This window comes from Cydia strobilella, chromosome 21 (genome assembly GCF_947568885.1).
Source record: "Cydia strobilella chromosome 21, ilCydStro3.1, whole genome shotgun sequence".
Taxonomy (NCBI): domain Eukaryota; kingdom Metazoa; phylum Arthropoda; class Insecta; order Lepidoptera; family Tortricidae; genus Cydia; species Cydia strobilella.
Genome location: NC_086061.1, coordinates 1,014,308 through 1,027,227, shown reverse-complemented (window position 1 = coordinate 1,027,227; position 12,920 = coordinate 1,014,308). Strand labels below are relative to the sequence as shown.

The window sequence follows — 12,920 nt, the reverse complement described above, 5'->3', positions numbered from 1 at the left end:
AATCTGAATCTGGTTTGCAGCTGAAATTTTAAAATATTGTAAAAAATGAAGTAACCATTTTTAGATTACTGTTACCTAAGTAACTATATATGTATTGAGCAAGTTACTCAGTAAAATTGTTGAATGCATAGCACCACCTCTTTAGACGGTAGGTAGGTGTATGCCGCCGTTTAATACATGTTTTTAAGTAGTAAGTAAGTAGTAATTAAGTTTTTATTGTATATAAGAATCAGGTTACATTGCAGGTCGAATATACAATTACACATTCAGTTACACTGAGACTTTTTAATATTTATGTAGGTTTTTTTTTATAAATGTGTGTGTTATCATCTATTTTTTTTTATCATGATTTTAGGTCTCGCTCGGTTCAAAGTTTGTTTGGGGTTTGAGCTGGATGAAGGGATAACTTCATATTTATATTTTAAAATGTATCTGTTGCTGTGCTGGTCTGTAATAAAGTTACAATAAAGTGTTTATTACTTAATCACTTAGTGGGCTACAACTAAAACTAATTACTAATTATGGCTAATAGAAAGTTACCTTGTCTAATTGCAACATGTTGAGGAAATTCTCTTAATTTGGATAGACTTATTTCCTGTCTTGCCAAAGTCTCTCCGTTCAAAATGATCGCCACAAAGATGACGAATCTCATGCAACTTTTCTATGGGTAAATGAACAAAATCTTCTTTTCCAACTTGTCTATGCCAAGTTTTACACCTGTAAGCAAATTTGTTTTGGCTTCTTTTTAATGGTGTAGGTACCTACTGTAAACATAACATTGAGGGGCACAAGTGATGCAAATGAAATCAATAAGAATCGCAAACATAAGAGGAAGATAGTAGTAGTAAGTAAGTACCTTAAAGTGATTGGGACAGTGTGGCACATCCTGGTTGTAGGTAGATCTACATTTGATTCTCATCTGAGTGAACTGCGTTGTGGATATTCAGCGGCTAATTGTCTAAAGCACGTGCCTTTCTAAACCTTGACGTTGGCGGAATCATCAACAATATTGATGGAGCCAAAAACACCCAAAAATTGATTGATTGATTGAGATGATGATGAATAATGTGTTGTGTCGGTTTATAAGTACCCTGTACCCTAACTATTAAGCAAACAGCAAATTCAAATTTCAAATAACACACCGCATAAATAACAAATACCATTTTTGTAGGAACTTATAAATTGAAATAGACGTCATCTTTAAATGCCTAGGAAGTCTTTGACCGACACTAAGGGCGAGCAGTACGTGCTTGTCCTCCTATTACGGTATTAGGGAGAGATGGACACCGGATTTGAATCGGCGTCTCGATCGGCCTTCAGCTTACGCGGCTGAAAAATCAAAATGTGTAATGAAATAACTTGTTCCCTAGTTGTATTTTGGAACTTTTTGACTTACCGCTGTTCATGCTTGGGAAATCTGGCAAAGAATCCTCCTCGTGTGATTTCTCTGACACCGCATATTTCACAATATCGGTTTTTGCCGGCCATTTTCACTATTTTATAATAGTACGGGTTTCTTTTTCAAAAACACAAAATTCAAAGTACACACAATAATATAGGTATAAAAGAGAAGCAAATGTGCTCAACTCAATTTTAGAAAACTGATATTATTTTGCAGTTTTTGCACACGAATTTTATATTTCAAAATGGTTGCCGCTCGTATATACGCATTAATGTCAAGTTGGCATTTCATTTCAGCAGTGCTGCCAACGCCACGCCACTGACAAGTAATGACAAATATCTTTGCCATACATTTGTTTGTAACAGGAGAGGAGAGTTTCCAACCACTGGCTTTAATTATAATAATATAATTTCTATGGCCAAGTATGGCCATGAAACAGATTTCTAGGGAATATTACGCGAAACTCTGCGTAGGTTGTGCCAGGGGGCCACACCACAATCTGCCACTCAGAATAATTATTCTGAGATCTGCCACAATCTGAGGGTCTATCGTGAAACAAGAAAATTTCTCTATCTAACATCTCTGTCACTCTTGCAAAATCGAGCGATAAAGAGGCAGATAGCGAATTTTCGGATTCGCGTTTCCTGGTAGGTCCTCTGCACCAACGCGCATGTAGCAACACTACATGCGCGTTGCCGACCCTTTAAAAACCTGTACACTCCTTTTTTGAAGAGTAATAGCCCCTCGGGAAACCTCGGCAGGGATTTCTTTCCACAACCGAGCCAGCCGACCGTCAGCAGGAGGAAATTGCAGTGCATATTGCGCCAAACTTGTTAAGGCCCCATAAGTAAGAGCGAGAAAGCGATATCTCTTTCTCGCTCTTACTTATGGATGCGTCACACACGCAACGCTTTTTAAGCTCTCGTGCATATGAGGCCTAAACCGTTGATATCTTTTGTTCTATTGTTTTGTTTTGTCTTATGGCCTCGGCGGCACCTGAATGGTCGAATTCATTCTAGTTCAGTAATCTAGTAGTAGTAGTAATCACTTTATTGTACACAACACAGGTATGTAGGTATGTATAACTCTTTATAGCAATCAGAAGCTATAAAGAGAGATGACTACGATGCAGAGCGAGCATCATACTCAAGAGCGCGTTAAAAAAGGGCTTGAATCTGCCCGTACACTAAATTCGATTTAAAGTCCTAGCCTTAAAATTGAAAATCCAACAACGCTTGATAAAAAGCGCTACCGCCATCGTGTGAATAAATACACATGTTTCCATTTGTGTCGTTCAAACGCTTTGTTAACGCACGTTGAAAAACGCTCGTGAGTATGAGGCCTAAGTACTCGCATCCAGGCGTTCAAAAAAAAAAAGATGTCTAGGTTGTCTAATTGTCTATGGTAAAGCTGCCAGCACATATCTAGTGTTCTATGTTTAATGAAATTTGAATTAGGAGTTGTCAGAGAAGAGAAAAACAGTTGACTGATCTGCAATAATTTCTGCAAATGTAAAACAATTTTGGAATTCAAGAAAGCTGACGCTGAAGCTGGAGCTGGCGAGATGGCAGGACACAAATGAAATAACAAGAGCAGCAACTCCCTTGCGCATCACCGTCGTTGAAATGGTTTTATTCAAGAAGCGTCCGTCTAACCGTCCCCAAAATGACGCCATCCATTCCAAAAGGGTGTCGAATGAAATCCACGACGTTCCATAAATCAAAGGCGTGATATCCATTTCCCCTCGGTGTTTGTGTTGATTTCCTTCGTTGTTATTGCGGCAGGCGCATTAATATTAGCGTAAGCGCCATAAAACATTAAAAAATAAACAATCATCTTTTTACTTGAACAATCAAGGGGGTCTTTACCAGCTGGTGTGGGGAACATAAATTTAGTTGGGTAATTTAAGTTGGGTTTCTATGGTCATTGTAGTGTATATACCTATCTGGTCGTTATTTGTATATCCCGGTCGATAAGTCATTCAAAAATTGGTCGTTCTGTCGTTGATTATCAGGCAATGCATGAATTATACTTAAGGGATGATTTCTGAGATTAAAACTATCCTATGTCCTTTCCCGTGACTAAATCTATCTCTATACCAAATTTTAAATAAATGAGTTCAGCGGTCTAAACATGAAGAGGTCCCACACAGACAGACTGGCATTTATAATGTTAGTATGGATTCTATTGTGTTGTGTAGGGTTCTGTATTATGAACATTTCTGAAAATGATCTTTTTTTTGGGATGTGTTTAAAATTTCCTTGTTTTTGACTTTTTCTCCAGTTTTATTTACAAAAATAAAAGACATCATATTATTACTTGCATCACGTCACGTCATTCTATGAAGCAAGGATGTGGTCAATATTTTTCGGGAGAAAAATTAAAAAGTACAAACTACTTGATTGTTTTGACTAGTGAAAAAATTTTTTCGAGGGTTCATATTTTACATAATGGTCATGGTAATATTTTACATGGTCTTATTCTTATGGTTTTATTTGCTTTTGGTGCAAATTATACGGTTGTAGATTTGTTCTAACATAAATAAGAATGAAGGTCAAGTCTCAACTTGTTTTGATTTTAGGCGTAGTCTCTTATCCTCTATGGAAGCTTTGATTGAGCTGTTTATTGGTATTAGGCGGCCTAAACAGGGCTTTGAGAAGAAAAGGGAGTTGGGAAATAAAAATGAAAAAGCTATGGCCAACTACCCCAGACTGGCCCGGACTTACCCTAACCTAAAAGTAATACTAATACCTAAAATATAAGTAACTAAAACATAGTAATAATGTACACGAGTAGAAAATTCTATATGAGCCTAATGATCTTATATAGATTTTTCTACTCATCGACTTTCGTATACCAAACTGAAATCACATACTATTCTCTATAATGGGCTCCTGACGACATTTCTCCGATGCGTCTGATAAACATGAATGAGGGTAAAATATATATAAGTACTAAGCAATAGGGTGATGCAGTTTTCTTGTGCTCCTTTCCACAAATTCAGAGGTTTTTTTTTTAATAGACTGCCAAATGAAATGAAAATCTTTATTTCAGGCAACTAGTATCCCATATATCGTCGGTGGAAATTTCAAATGTCGTAAGGGACATTTTTTGCCATTTTTTGCATTTTTTGTAAGTAAACTAAATATACCATTGGAATCAGTATCTTTTTTCTATCCGTCTGTTGCATTGAAATCGTTTGCGTTAAATGCTCGTCTTTGGGTCACAAACTTACATACGTGTACCAAATTAAAATTAAAATTATTATTCTGTTAAAATTAGGTAACCAATCTAACCTAACCGTTAGCATAAAAAATCAATTCGGCTTATGACATTTTTATATCTTTATAAAGCGTTTGAGTTTGGAACACTTAACTAGTGTTCCCAATTCCCCCATTCTTCCCTAATTAGTAATATTTTATTGAGGTTACCTACAACAAATTTGTAATCTTTATTGTAATAAAAAGTTTGTGTGAATGTGTGGTCACAATTGCTTCGCCGATAATTTTTTACGTGTTCTGCAGATATATAATAGTTTTTACAGTACATATGGTGCTACTTTCTCGCACTAGTGCGTAAAGAGCACTTTTCGTGCATATGTCGAAAGTTTAAAGGGCCATATGTACTGTAAAACGTTGTACGATACACGTGCGAATAGGTAATTCGCAACTCATGTCGATTTAATTTAATTTATCGCCACTCGTTTCGAACTTCCTCTTTTCTGCACTTGTATCGTAAATAACTATTGCCTTTTTAGACTTAAATCCATTACCCTGTCGTTTAAAAAATGCTATCAATATCGTAGGTATAACGACTCGAGTTGCTCTCCATACATTTTTTATTCGAGCCACAAGCGATCAAACTTGTTAAATTATAAAACCGGTGGCCGTCATAAAGCCCTAACATGTTGATGATGGTATCCTGTTATCCCTCATCAGGGACATAGGGATCTCAGAAGGGATCCCAGGTCTTTTTAGATATCCATTTCATTTTAGGCTTTGGTGTCCTAGGAACGTATCACATTTGTGAAAGGTATTTTTTTGCAGTTGCCAATGATCTTCGACTACTCGTAACATTGCTTAATCTTTCTGGGACCGATTTGGTGTTAGCATAGAGTGTGTTAGTTAGTTGACAAGTAAACAGTAAAAATGAATCTGGGTGGCTGGATGGTGACCGGGAGTTAGAATTGATAGACCCCACGCTGAACGTAAATTCCTTATTAATGGAATTCGATAAGAAATTCTTTTGGGGTACACTTGCGGGAAGAGTAAGTGTACGCTATTGATAAGTGGATGTATTCCTACTCTGGTTTTTGCTCGTGGGTATAAAAAAAAGATTCAATATATGTAGTTCCAATCAGTGAATGAGTCTGTCCCAAATATTTTAAAAGGATAGGCCCGTTCATATAATTCCGACCGAACATTCTCGTTTGGTGTGCCTCAGCTCTAGGTGAAATATTACATAACCCAAGAAAAATAACAAATCTGCGGTAATAATTCGTGTAGTTTTGAAAATTGGTATAGTTGTACCTTGTGGTGTACAGATGAACATACTAAAAGTCCTCGGGGGTGGGGGTTGTGCTGAGGGTGTAGGGGGGGGGGGGATGAAGGTATATTTTTTCAGATTTATGCTCGTATCTCGAATATCTGTACGAATAGCATTATAATTATTTCGAACAAAAATTTCTACAAAAAAAATCTACAAATTAGGTTATATTTATTTTTACTCTACGATCAATACTTTAGGAGCTACAGGGTGTTTAAGTTAACAAAGAGATGAAATGTAGACGACATAAGAAAACGTCGTTTTTTCGTAGTTGTTCATCATAACTGAACTTTTTAGTAAAGAATAAGCAAGTTGAGTCACCTGCTGATCAAAAATAAATATAAACCGGCCAAGAGCATGTCGGACCATGCTCAGTGTATGGTTTCGTACTTCCGTAGTTAAACTCTCCGAACAACCCCGTGTTCCAACTTACCATGCGCTCCTCTAAGATTAAATCTGTCATGGAATGTCTTAAGAAAAATGTGCTGGTCAATAAAGGTAACTTCTCCCATTGGCCATTCATGCTCTATCCGAAGAACCCCGTGTTCCAACTTACCATGCGCTCCTCTAAGATCGAAGCTGTCATGGACTGTCTTAAGGAAAATATGCTGGTCAATAAAGGTAAAACTTGTTGTTATGCAGAGCCCGGTCTCGGGGTGCACACAGCAGAAGGAAATGGTGTGATCGTGAACAAAAACCACTTCGTCCTTTAAACACTGATGTATTACTATTACCATAATCCACAAAATGTTAAAGGTAGTCAATAGATACAGTAACTAATATATATAAATCTTATTATTAAGAGAGTAAATCTAGTTAGGTTGTACATCGAACGACTCGAACAGTTTGATATCGAAGAAGGAGGAAGGACAAGCGATAAGTTGCCAGAGTAAAAATTAAGTAAAGAAAGACGCCCAAGTATGAACATGTCACAACTAAAGTGTGCCATTGACTTTCCAACACTTCTTCCTTTTCTTACTCTATTTCTGTAATCACTACACCTTAAAAAACAAAATCTCCCGCCGCGTCTGTCTGTTTGTATGTATGTATGTATGTTCGCTGGAAACTCACAAACTACTGAACGGATTTTCATGCCGTTTTCACCTATCAATAGTATGTTTCTTGAGAAAGGATTAGGTGTATAATTTGTTAAGGTTTTGTGTAACCCATGCGAAGCCGGGGCGGGTCGCTAGTATATTATATACGTAAGCAAGTTTAAGATATACTTTTTGCAAAAACTTTAAAATGGCTTAACCGATCAGGTTTGCTATAGTTTTCCTTGAAAATCTTTAATAAGCTTTCACGATTGTTTTCATATTTTTTGGACCCATGGTTCAAAAGTTAGACCATGGTCGAGAAGTGGGGATGATTTTTTTTTTTCGCTTCTACCCTATAGTGTGGGGTGTCATTGGATAGGTCTTTTGAAATGAATATAAGTCTTTAAGAACATTTTTTTGATAAACGTGATATTTCCGAAAATATTCGCTTTGAAAGAAAAAATAATGTTTTAAGACTCCTACTAGTGCATGTTAGAGTCTGTGCGGAACGAGAAGAGTCATAGAATGTATGGGTTCCCTTACATTCCACGATTCTTCTCTTTACCCCGTGTTATAAGTTTGACGCCAATGTCTGTCTGTGTGTCTGTAACTGTATGTGAAATCGTAGCTCTCAATTAAACGGATGTACCGATTTCGATGCGGTTTTTTTTTTACGTAGGTAAGGTTTCCTTGCGATGGTTCTTAAATATGTTTAACTAAAATCAATCCAGCAGGTCGAAGATTATCAGTTCTTTTCCAAAATGATGTAAGGCTTTGTCGTAAAATGGTTTAAAAAAATCTAATGATTAGCGTAGGGTTTTTTTAAATTCTAATTAAATAGTTATTAATAAAATATAGTAAACATGGGAGCTTAATTGTTATTCTGTTGACTCACTCACAATAAAGCGATTTGAATTCATCCAGCGCGCTCCTTACCTTATGTTTGACGTCATTGTTTCATTTCTTCTGAAGCATTTTAGACTCTATGTTGTTTGTTATAATGGCTATTTTTAAACAAGTAAAACGAATCATAAAGGTGCATTAAGAATACGAAAATGCTGTAAAGATTGAGTTAAATATACGAGTTTCCTGGCATTTAAGTGTTAGCAATGTAACATAGGCTTCTTCGTTGTTTTTTCTGAGACGGATGCTGAATTTTATTTAACAAGCCTTTTGTGTTTTCATACTCGTTTTACATAGATCTAAATAAAGTATGTTACTGTATATTCGAGATCGTGATCACAGAAAAAAAAACGTTACTTTAAAATTAACGCTAAATTCACATTACTATAAAAAAAAAGAAACATCACACACCAATAAAAAAATAACTACAATTTTATCCTGGCAACATTACACTGATAACTCTATTTTGTCTATGCGAAAATTAGCACATCCCTACAAAACGCCATTTTGTAGGGTAAACGCGCCTGTAGCCGGGCACGTCGGCATAGCCCGGCGGTCCGTCCCGACTGCGGAGTAGTAACGGTCGCTACATGCTCCCGAAATATTGCGACATGCCGACTTCATAAGTAGAGTATTGCCCTTAGCAGGTAATGCAGGTATTTGTACGAGCTTTTGGAGTTTGATGACCTGCGGCTTGTGAATTTTGGACGCTGTCTATGGGAAAATCGTTTTCGTTATTAAAACAAAGATCGAATAAAATAAAATGAAAAGATAATCGCAATACCATTAATCTTGAGATAATTGGGATAAGGTCTTCGTTTCAAGCTGAATAAATTCTTTCGTATGTCCGGATGTTCTCCTCTGTCCTCTACAGGTCGCTGTTGTCAACCGATTCTCGTGAAATTTTGTGTTGTTAAATAGATTTTTTTTGGCAATTATTTTGTTGAAAATTTTTTAGCTTTAAGCTATACAATTATTCAGTTTTACATCCCAATAAACAAGAACTGCATCTGTATTATTAATATTAAGCGTAAATTATCACTGAGGTCAATAGCTCCATCGGCCTCGTAGATTAGGGTTGACTCGTTACTTGTAACACTTACGTAACTCGTGAATAGTCACGCTATCGGCATAATGTAACCCGATCGTTGATATAAAAAACTGTTATGTAAGCAGAGGAGATGGGCTCCCTGTGAAATAATAATCTAGGTATTAAGAAGTAGGTATTATAAGTTATACAGTCTGTGTTTCTCATAAGAACATAAATTTTAATTAACGGTAGCTTTAAGTGCTGTGAACCGTTTTATCACAAAAATATAACTATTACCTTTCCTAACGACGAGTAATTAATTTAAAAAAAAATCTTGAGCAGCAATGTAATGCAAACATTAAACTGAATCGAAACTAGCTCTGCCTCTGAAACGTCAAATTAATGTCAATTGTTAAGTTCGTTACCGATACATTGCGTGCCGAATTAATTTGTATGAAAAAAAAAGGTATTTTGTTTTTACTAATATTATTAATTTACGTTTATTAAGACTTATACTTTCAGCCCCTCAAATATATGTTCGTATAAGAAACACACTCTGTATATCTTGTCATGCTAGATCGTTTTGGTTCTGGTATAAGTTAAATGAGTTACAGCTTGCCCAATGGATGTCTCCTCAAATTATAAAGTAGCTCTGTTACAGTCGCCATCAGATATATCGAAGCTGCCAAGGTGCTCAAAAATATCTAAACACGCACTCTAACGCCTTGACAATAGAGGCGTGTTCAGATATTTGTGAGCACCTTGGACCTTGGCCGCTCCGATATATCTGATGGCGACTGTACACTGGCCCACCGCTCTACCAACTGAGCTTATGAGCTACCGGAGTTTATTTGGCTGTGGCGATATTATTTCCATCATATACATACTTCATGATAAATGCCTTAAGGGGCGTAACCGGATGACCCCTAACATGAAGGTTGTATACGATAACTGGTATATGAAAGGTAGAAAAATAGCGTATTTTTAATGTAAGGTTATGGGAAGTTGTGATTGTCTTGTTTAGGTAAAAAATAGCAATAAACGGTTATTATCTAAAATGTTATAGACTGCAAGAAAATAATGTTTGTTTGTTTTTCTCGTGTGAATGTCAACTAGGTGCCTCATTGAATTTTTTAATTTGCCATAAACTCACAAATACTATGTTAACGAACTTTTACGTCACAAAACCTAATAATCAGTCATCATTTTCGACGCTCCAGCGATGGAAGTGATACCAAATAAGCTAAAGCTACTACTTAAACACAATTTTAATTTCTTTGACATTGGTACCTACTTAAGAAATTATTAATTACCTAGTAACCGAAAACTCTAGTGTTTAACAGCTCTATTGCTTGGAATCTTAATTCCACGCAATCTTTAATTAAAATAATTAGGTACCGTAAATCTTAATTTACCTTTATTATTCTGGGGCATCATTCATTTCCCATTTGAAGGACAATAATAAGAGTTTCCCCAATTAATGTTTTATTAAATACCAATGAATGACAATCATAATCCATACTAATATTATAAATGCGAAAGTCTGTCTGTCTGTCTTTCTGTCTGTGTGTTCCCTCTTCACGCTTAAACCGCTGAACCGATTTAGATGAAATTTGGCATAGAGATAGGTTAAATTAAATCCCTGAGAAGGACATAGGATAGTTTTTATCCCGAAAATCATCCCTTAAGAAAGTAAAAAGCGGGGTGGAATTGAGATAATTAACGAAGTGCCTGCTAATTTGTGTGCATAATACGAGGGCTGTTCCGGAAATTTTTAGCTAAACAAAAACTATAAGGAATATAATAAAACTTTATTTACAACTTTTCAAAGTATTCCCCTGCTACATTTATACACTTATGCATTCGACTGAACCAACTTTCAAAACAGGAAAAAACGCTTCTTGCGGAAGGTCAAAAAAAAGTCGCCTGAATTCGTCCACTGCTTTATCCGCCGTAGAAAATCGTCGTCCTCGTAATGATTTTTTTAACGTGGGAAACAGAAAAAAATCACACGGTGCCAGGTCAGGGCTGTACGCAGGGTGTGGTAGCAGTTGAACTCCTGATTTGCTTAAAAAATCCATCGTTCTGGCAGCAGTGTGAGCCGGAGCATTGTCTTGATGAAAAATTATGCTCCGGGTTCCAGTACTTGGACGACTGACGTTCAGCTCCTGGAAGGCCTGTGGCAAGCAAACTTCACTGTACCATTGGCTGGTAACTGTTTTATGATCTTCAAGTGGAATTACGGCTACAGGTCCAATACGTCGAAAAAAAACAGCAACCATTTTTTTGTTGACGCTTCGGCCGCGAACTACTTTAGTAGGTAAATCATCTTCTTCAAAGACCCATTGTGTTGATTGCTGTTTTGTAAATGGGTCATAGCTATATATCCAAGATTCGTCGGATGTCACAATGTAGCTCACTTGTTGAGAATCGCCATTATCGAATTTTTTTAGCATAAATTTGCACCAATCGACACGCCTATCTTTTTGCTCCTGTGTGAGAAAATGTGGTATCCACCGAGACGAAACCTTTCGAACTTGAAGGTGGTCATGCAAAATGGTAGAAACTGCCCGGGATCCAATCTTCAGTTCGTCCTGAATCTCTCGGTGGGTAATGTTTCGAGATTCCTTGATTAGCCACTCCACCTTGATAACATTTTCTGGAGTGACTGCCGTTGGCGGTCGGCCCGGTCTAGGCTCATCTTTGACGTCGCTCCGCCCACGCTTAAATTCACGAAACCAGTAACTGACAGTAGCAAGAGATGGTGATAATGACCTAAAAACACTAGTTAAATTTTCATGACAATCCTTGTATGTTAACCCTCGTCTATAGTCATAATATATCATAGCACGAAATGCTTCCCGCGATAGCTCCATTTTTGCGAACAAAAAGTGACAGACGTTTTTTTTCTGATTTCATAAAAAAATAATTGGATGTCACTGGCCAGTGACATTTACACGAAAGAGTTTGTAATGAAATTTGTCTTTAAGCTACACTAAAATTAAATGAACATGATTAATAGTACGCCGTTGACTAACTTTTTACGGAACAGCCCTCGTATGCTCAAACTTAGATTGCTATGAGAATTTTTCCTATTCTTGCTCTAGCTGCTGTTACTAAGTCCACGCAGACGAAGTCGCGGGCAAAAGCTAGTAATCCATAAAAACGGTAGCAAAAGACCAACTTATTAAAAAGGTACTGTGTTATGCACGTGGTCGAAAAGTGCCCACGGTCGATGCACCCAGAATCTGGGTCCCAGATGCACCGTTACACCCGAATTGCGAGTCATTGACTGCACTTGGTGCATCGCTGGGTTCCGTCCTTCCTTCATATTTTATTTACCTTAGGCTATTGTGACCCCTAACATCAGATAGGTACGCGTGGTATATAAATAGTTGCAGTCAACCTTTGAGAATAGTCAAATAGGTACTATACTTCGTTTTTTAGGGTTCCATACCTCAGAAGGAAAAAGAAAACAGAACCCTTATAGGATCACTTTGTTGTCCGTCTGTCTTTCAAGACCCCTTATCTCGGAAATGCATGGAGGTATTGAGTTGAAATGAATACTCAGGTTGACAGTCCCTTGAAGCTGTGAAAATATCAAACTTCTAGTATTCTTATACACTTTTTTTGTAGCAAGAACAACGACTACGTTTGTGCTATTCCCCATAAGATAATACCATATGACAACCAAGAGTGGGCGTAGGCGTAATAGGCATTAGTTGCAGCTTTTAAGTCTGTACATTTTTTCAATTGGGAGAGGCCCATATGTAAATTTGGATAATTTTATCGAGATTTTATCAACATGTGCCTTCCAATTTACGCAGGAATCTATTTCCACTCCCAGCAAAGAGCATGACTCAACAACCGCCAATGATTCGTTATTATAGTAAAGGTTCATATCAATTGTTGGCTTCTGATTCTGATAAGGTTTTATCTGCATGATTTTAGTTTTAGAAATATTCATTTGGAGATTATGATCATTTGGCCAATCTAATATTAA

General features: G+C 36.9%; 1 protein-coding gene across 3 annotated transcripts in view; it reads right to left on the bottom strand.

The window, feature by feature from the left end:
* Positions 1-12,920, bottom strand: part of LOC134751064 (clavesin-2-like) — a 95,926-nt gene that overhangs the window by 8,058 nt on the left and 74,948 nt on the right. Inside the window, exon 1 of one of the 3 annotated variants that reach the window (XM_063686408.1) lies at positions 8,314-8,384. The exons of 1 other annotated variant lie outside the window; for it this stretch is intronic. Coding sequence is in view for 1 of the 2 variants with exons in the window: in XM_063686406.1 (XP_063542476.1) it covers positions 7,921-7,937 (17 nt within the window). In the remaining variant the exon portion in view is untranslated. Of the gene's footprint in view, positions 1-7,920; positions 8,064-8,313; positions 8,385-12,920 lie in introns of those variants that run through there. One more of the 3 variants, XM_063686406.1, reaches the window with a different exon arrangement.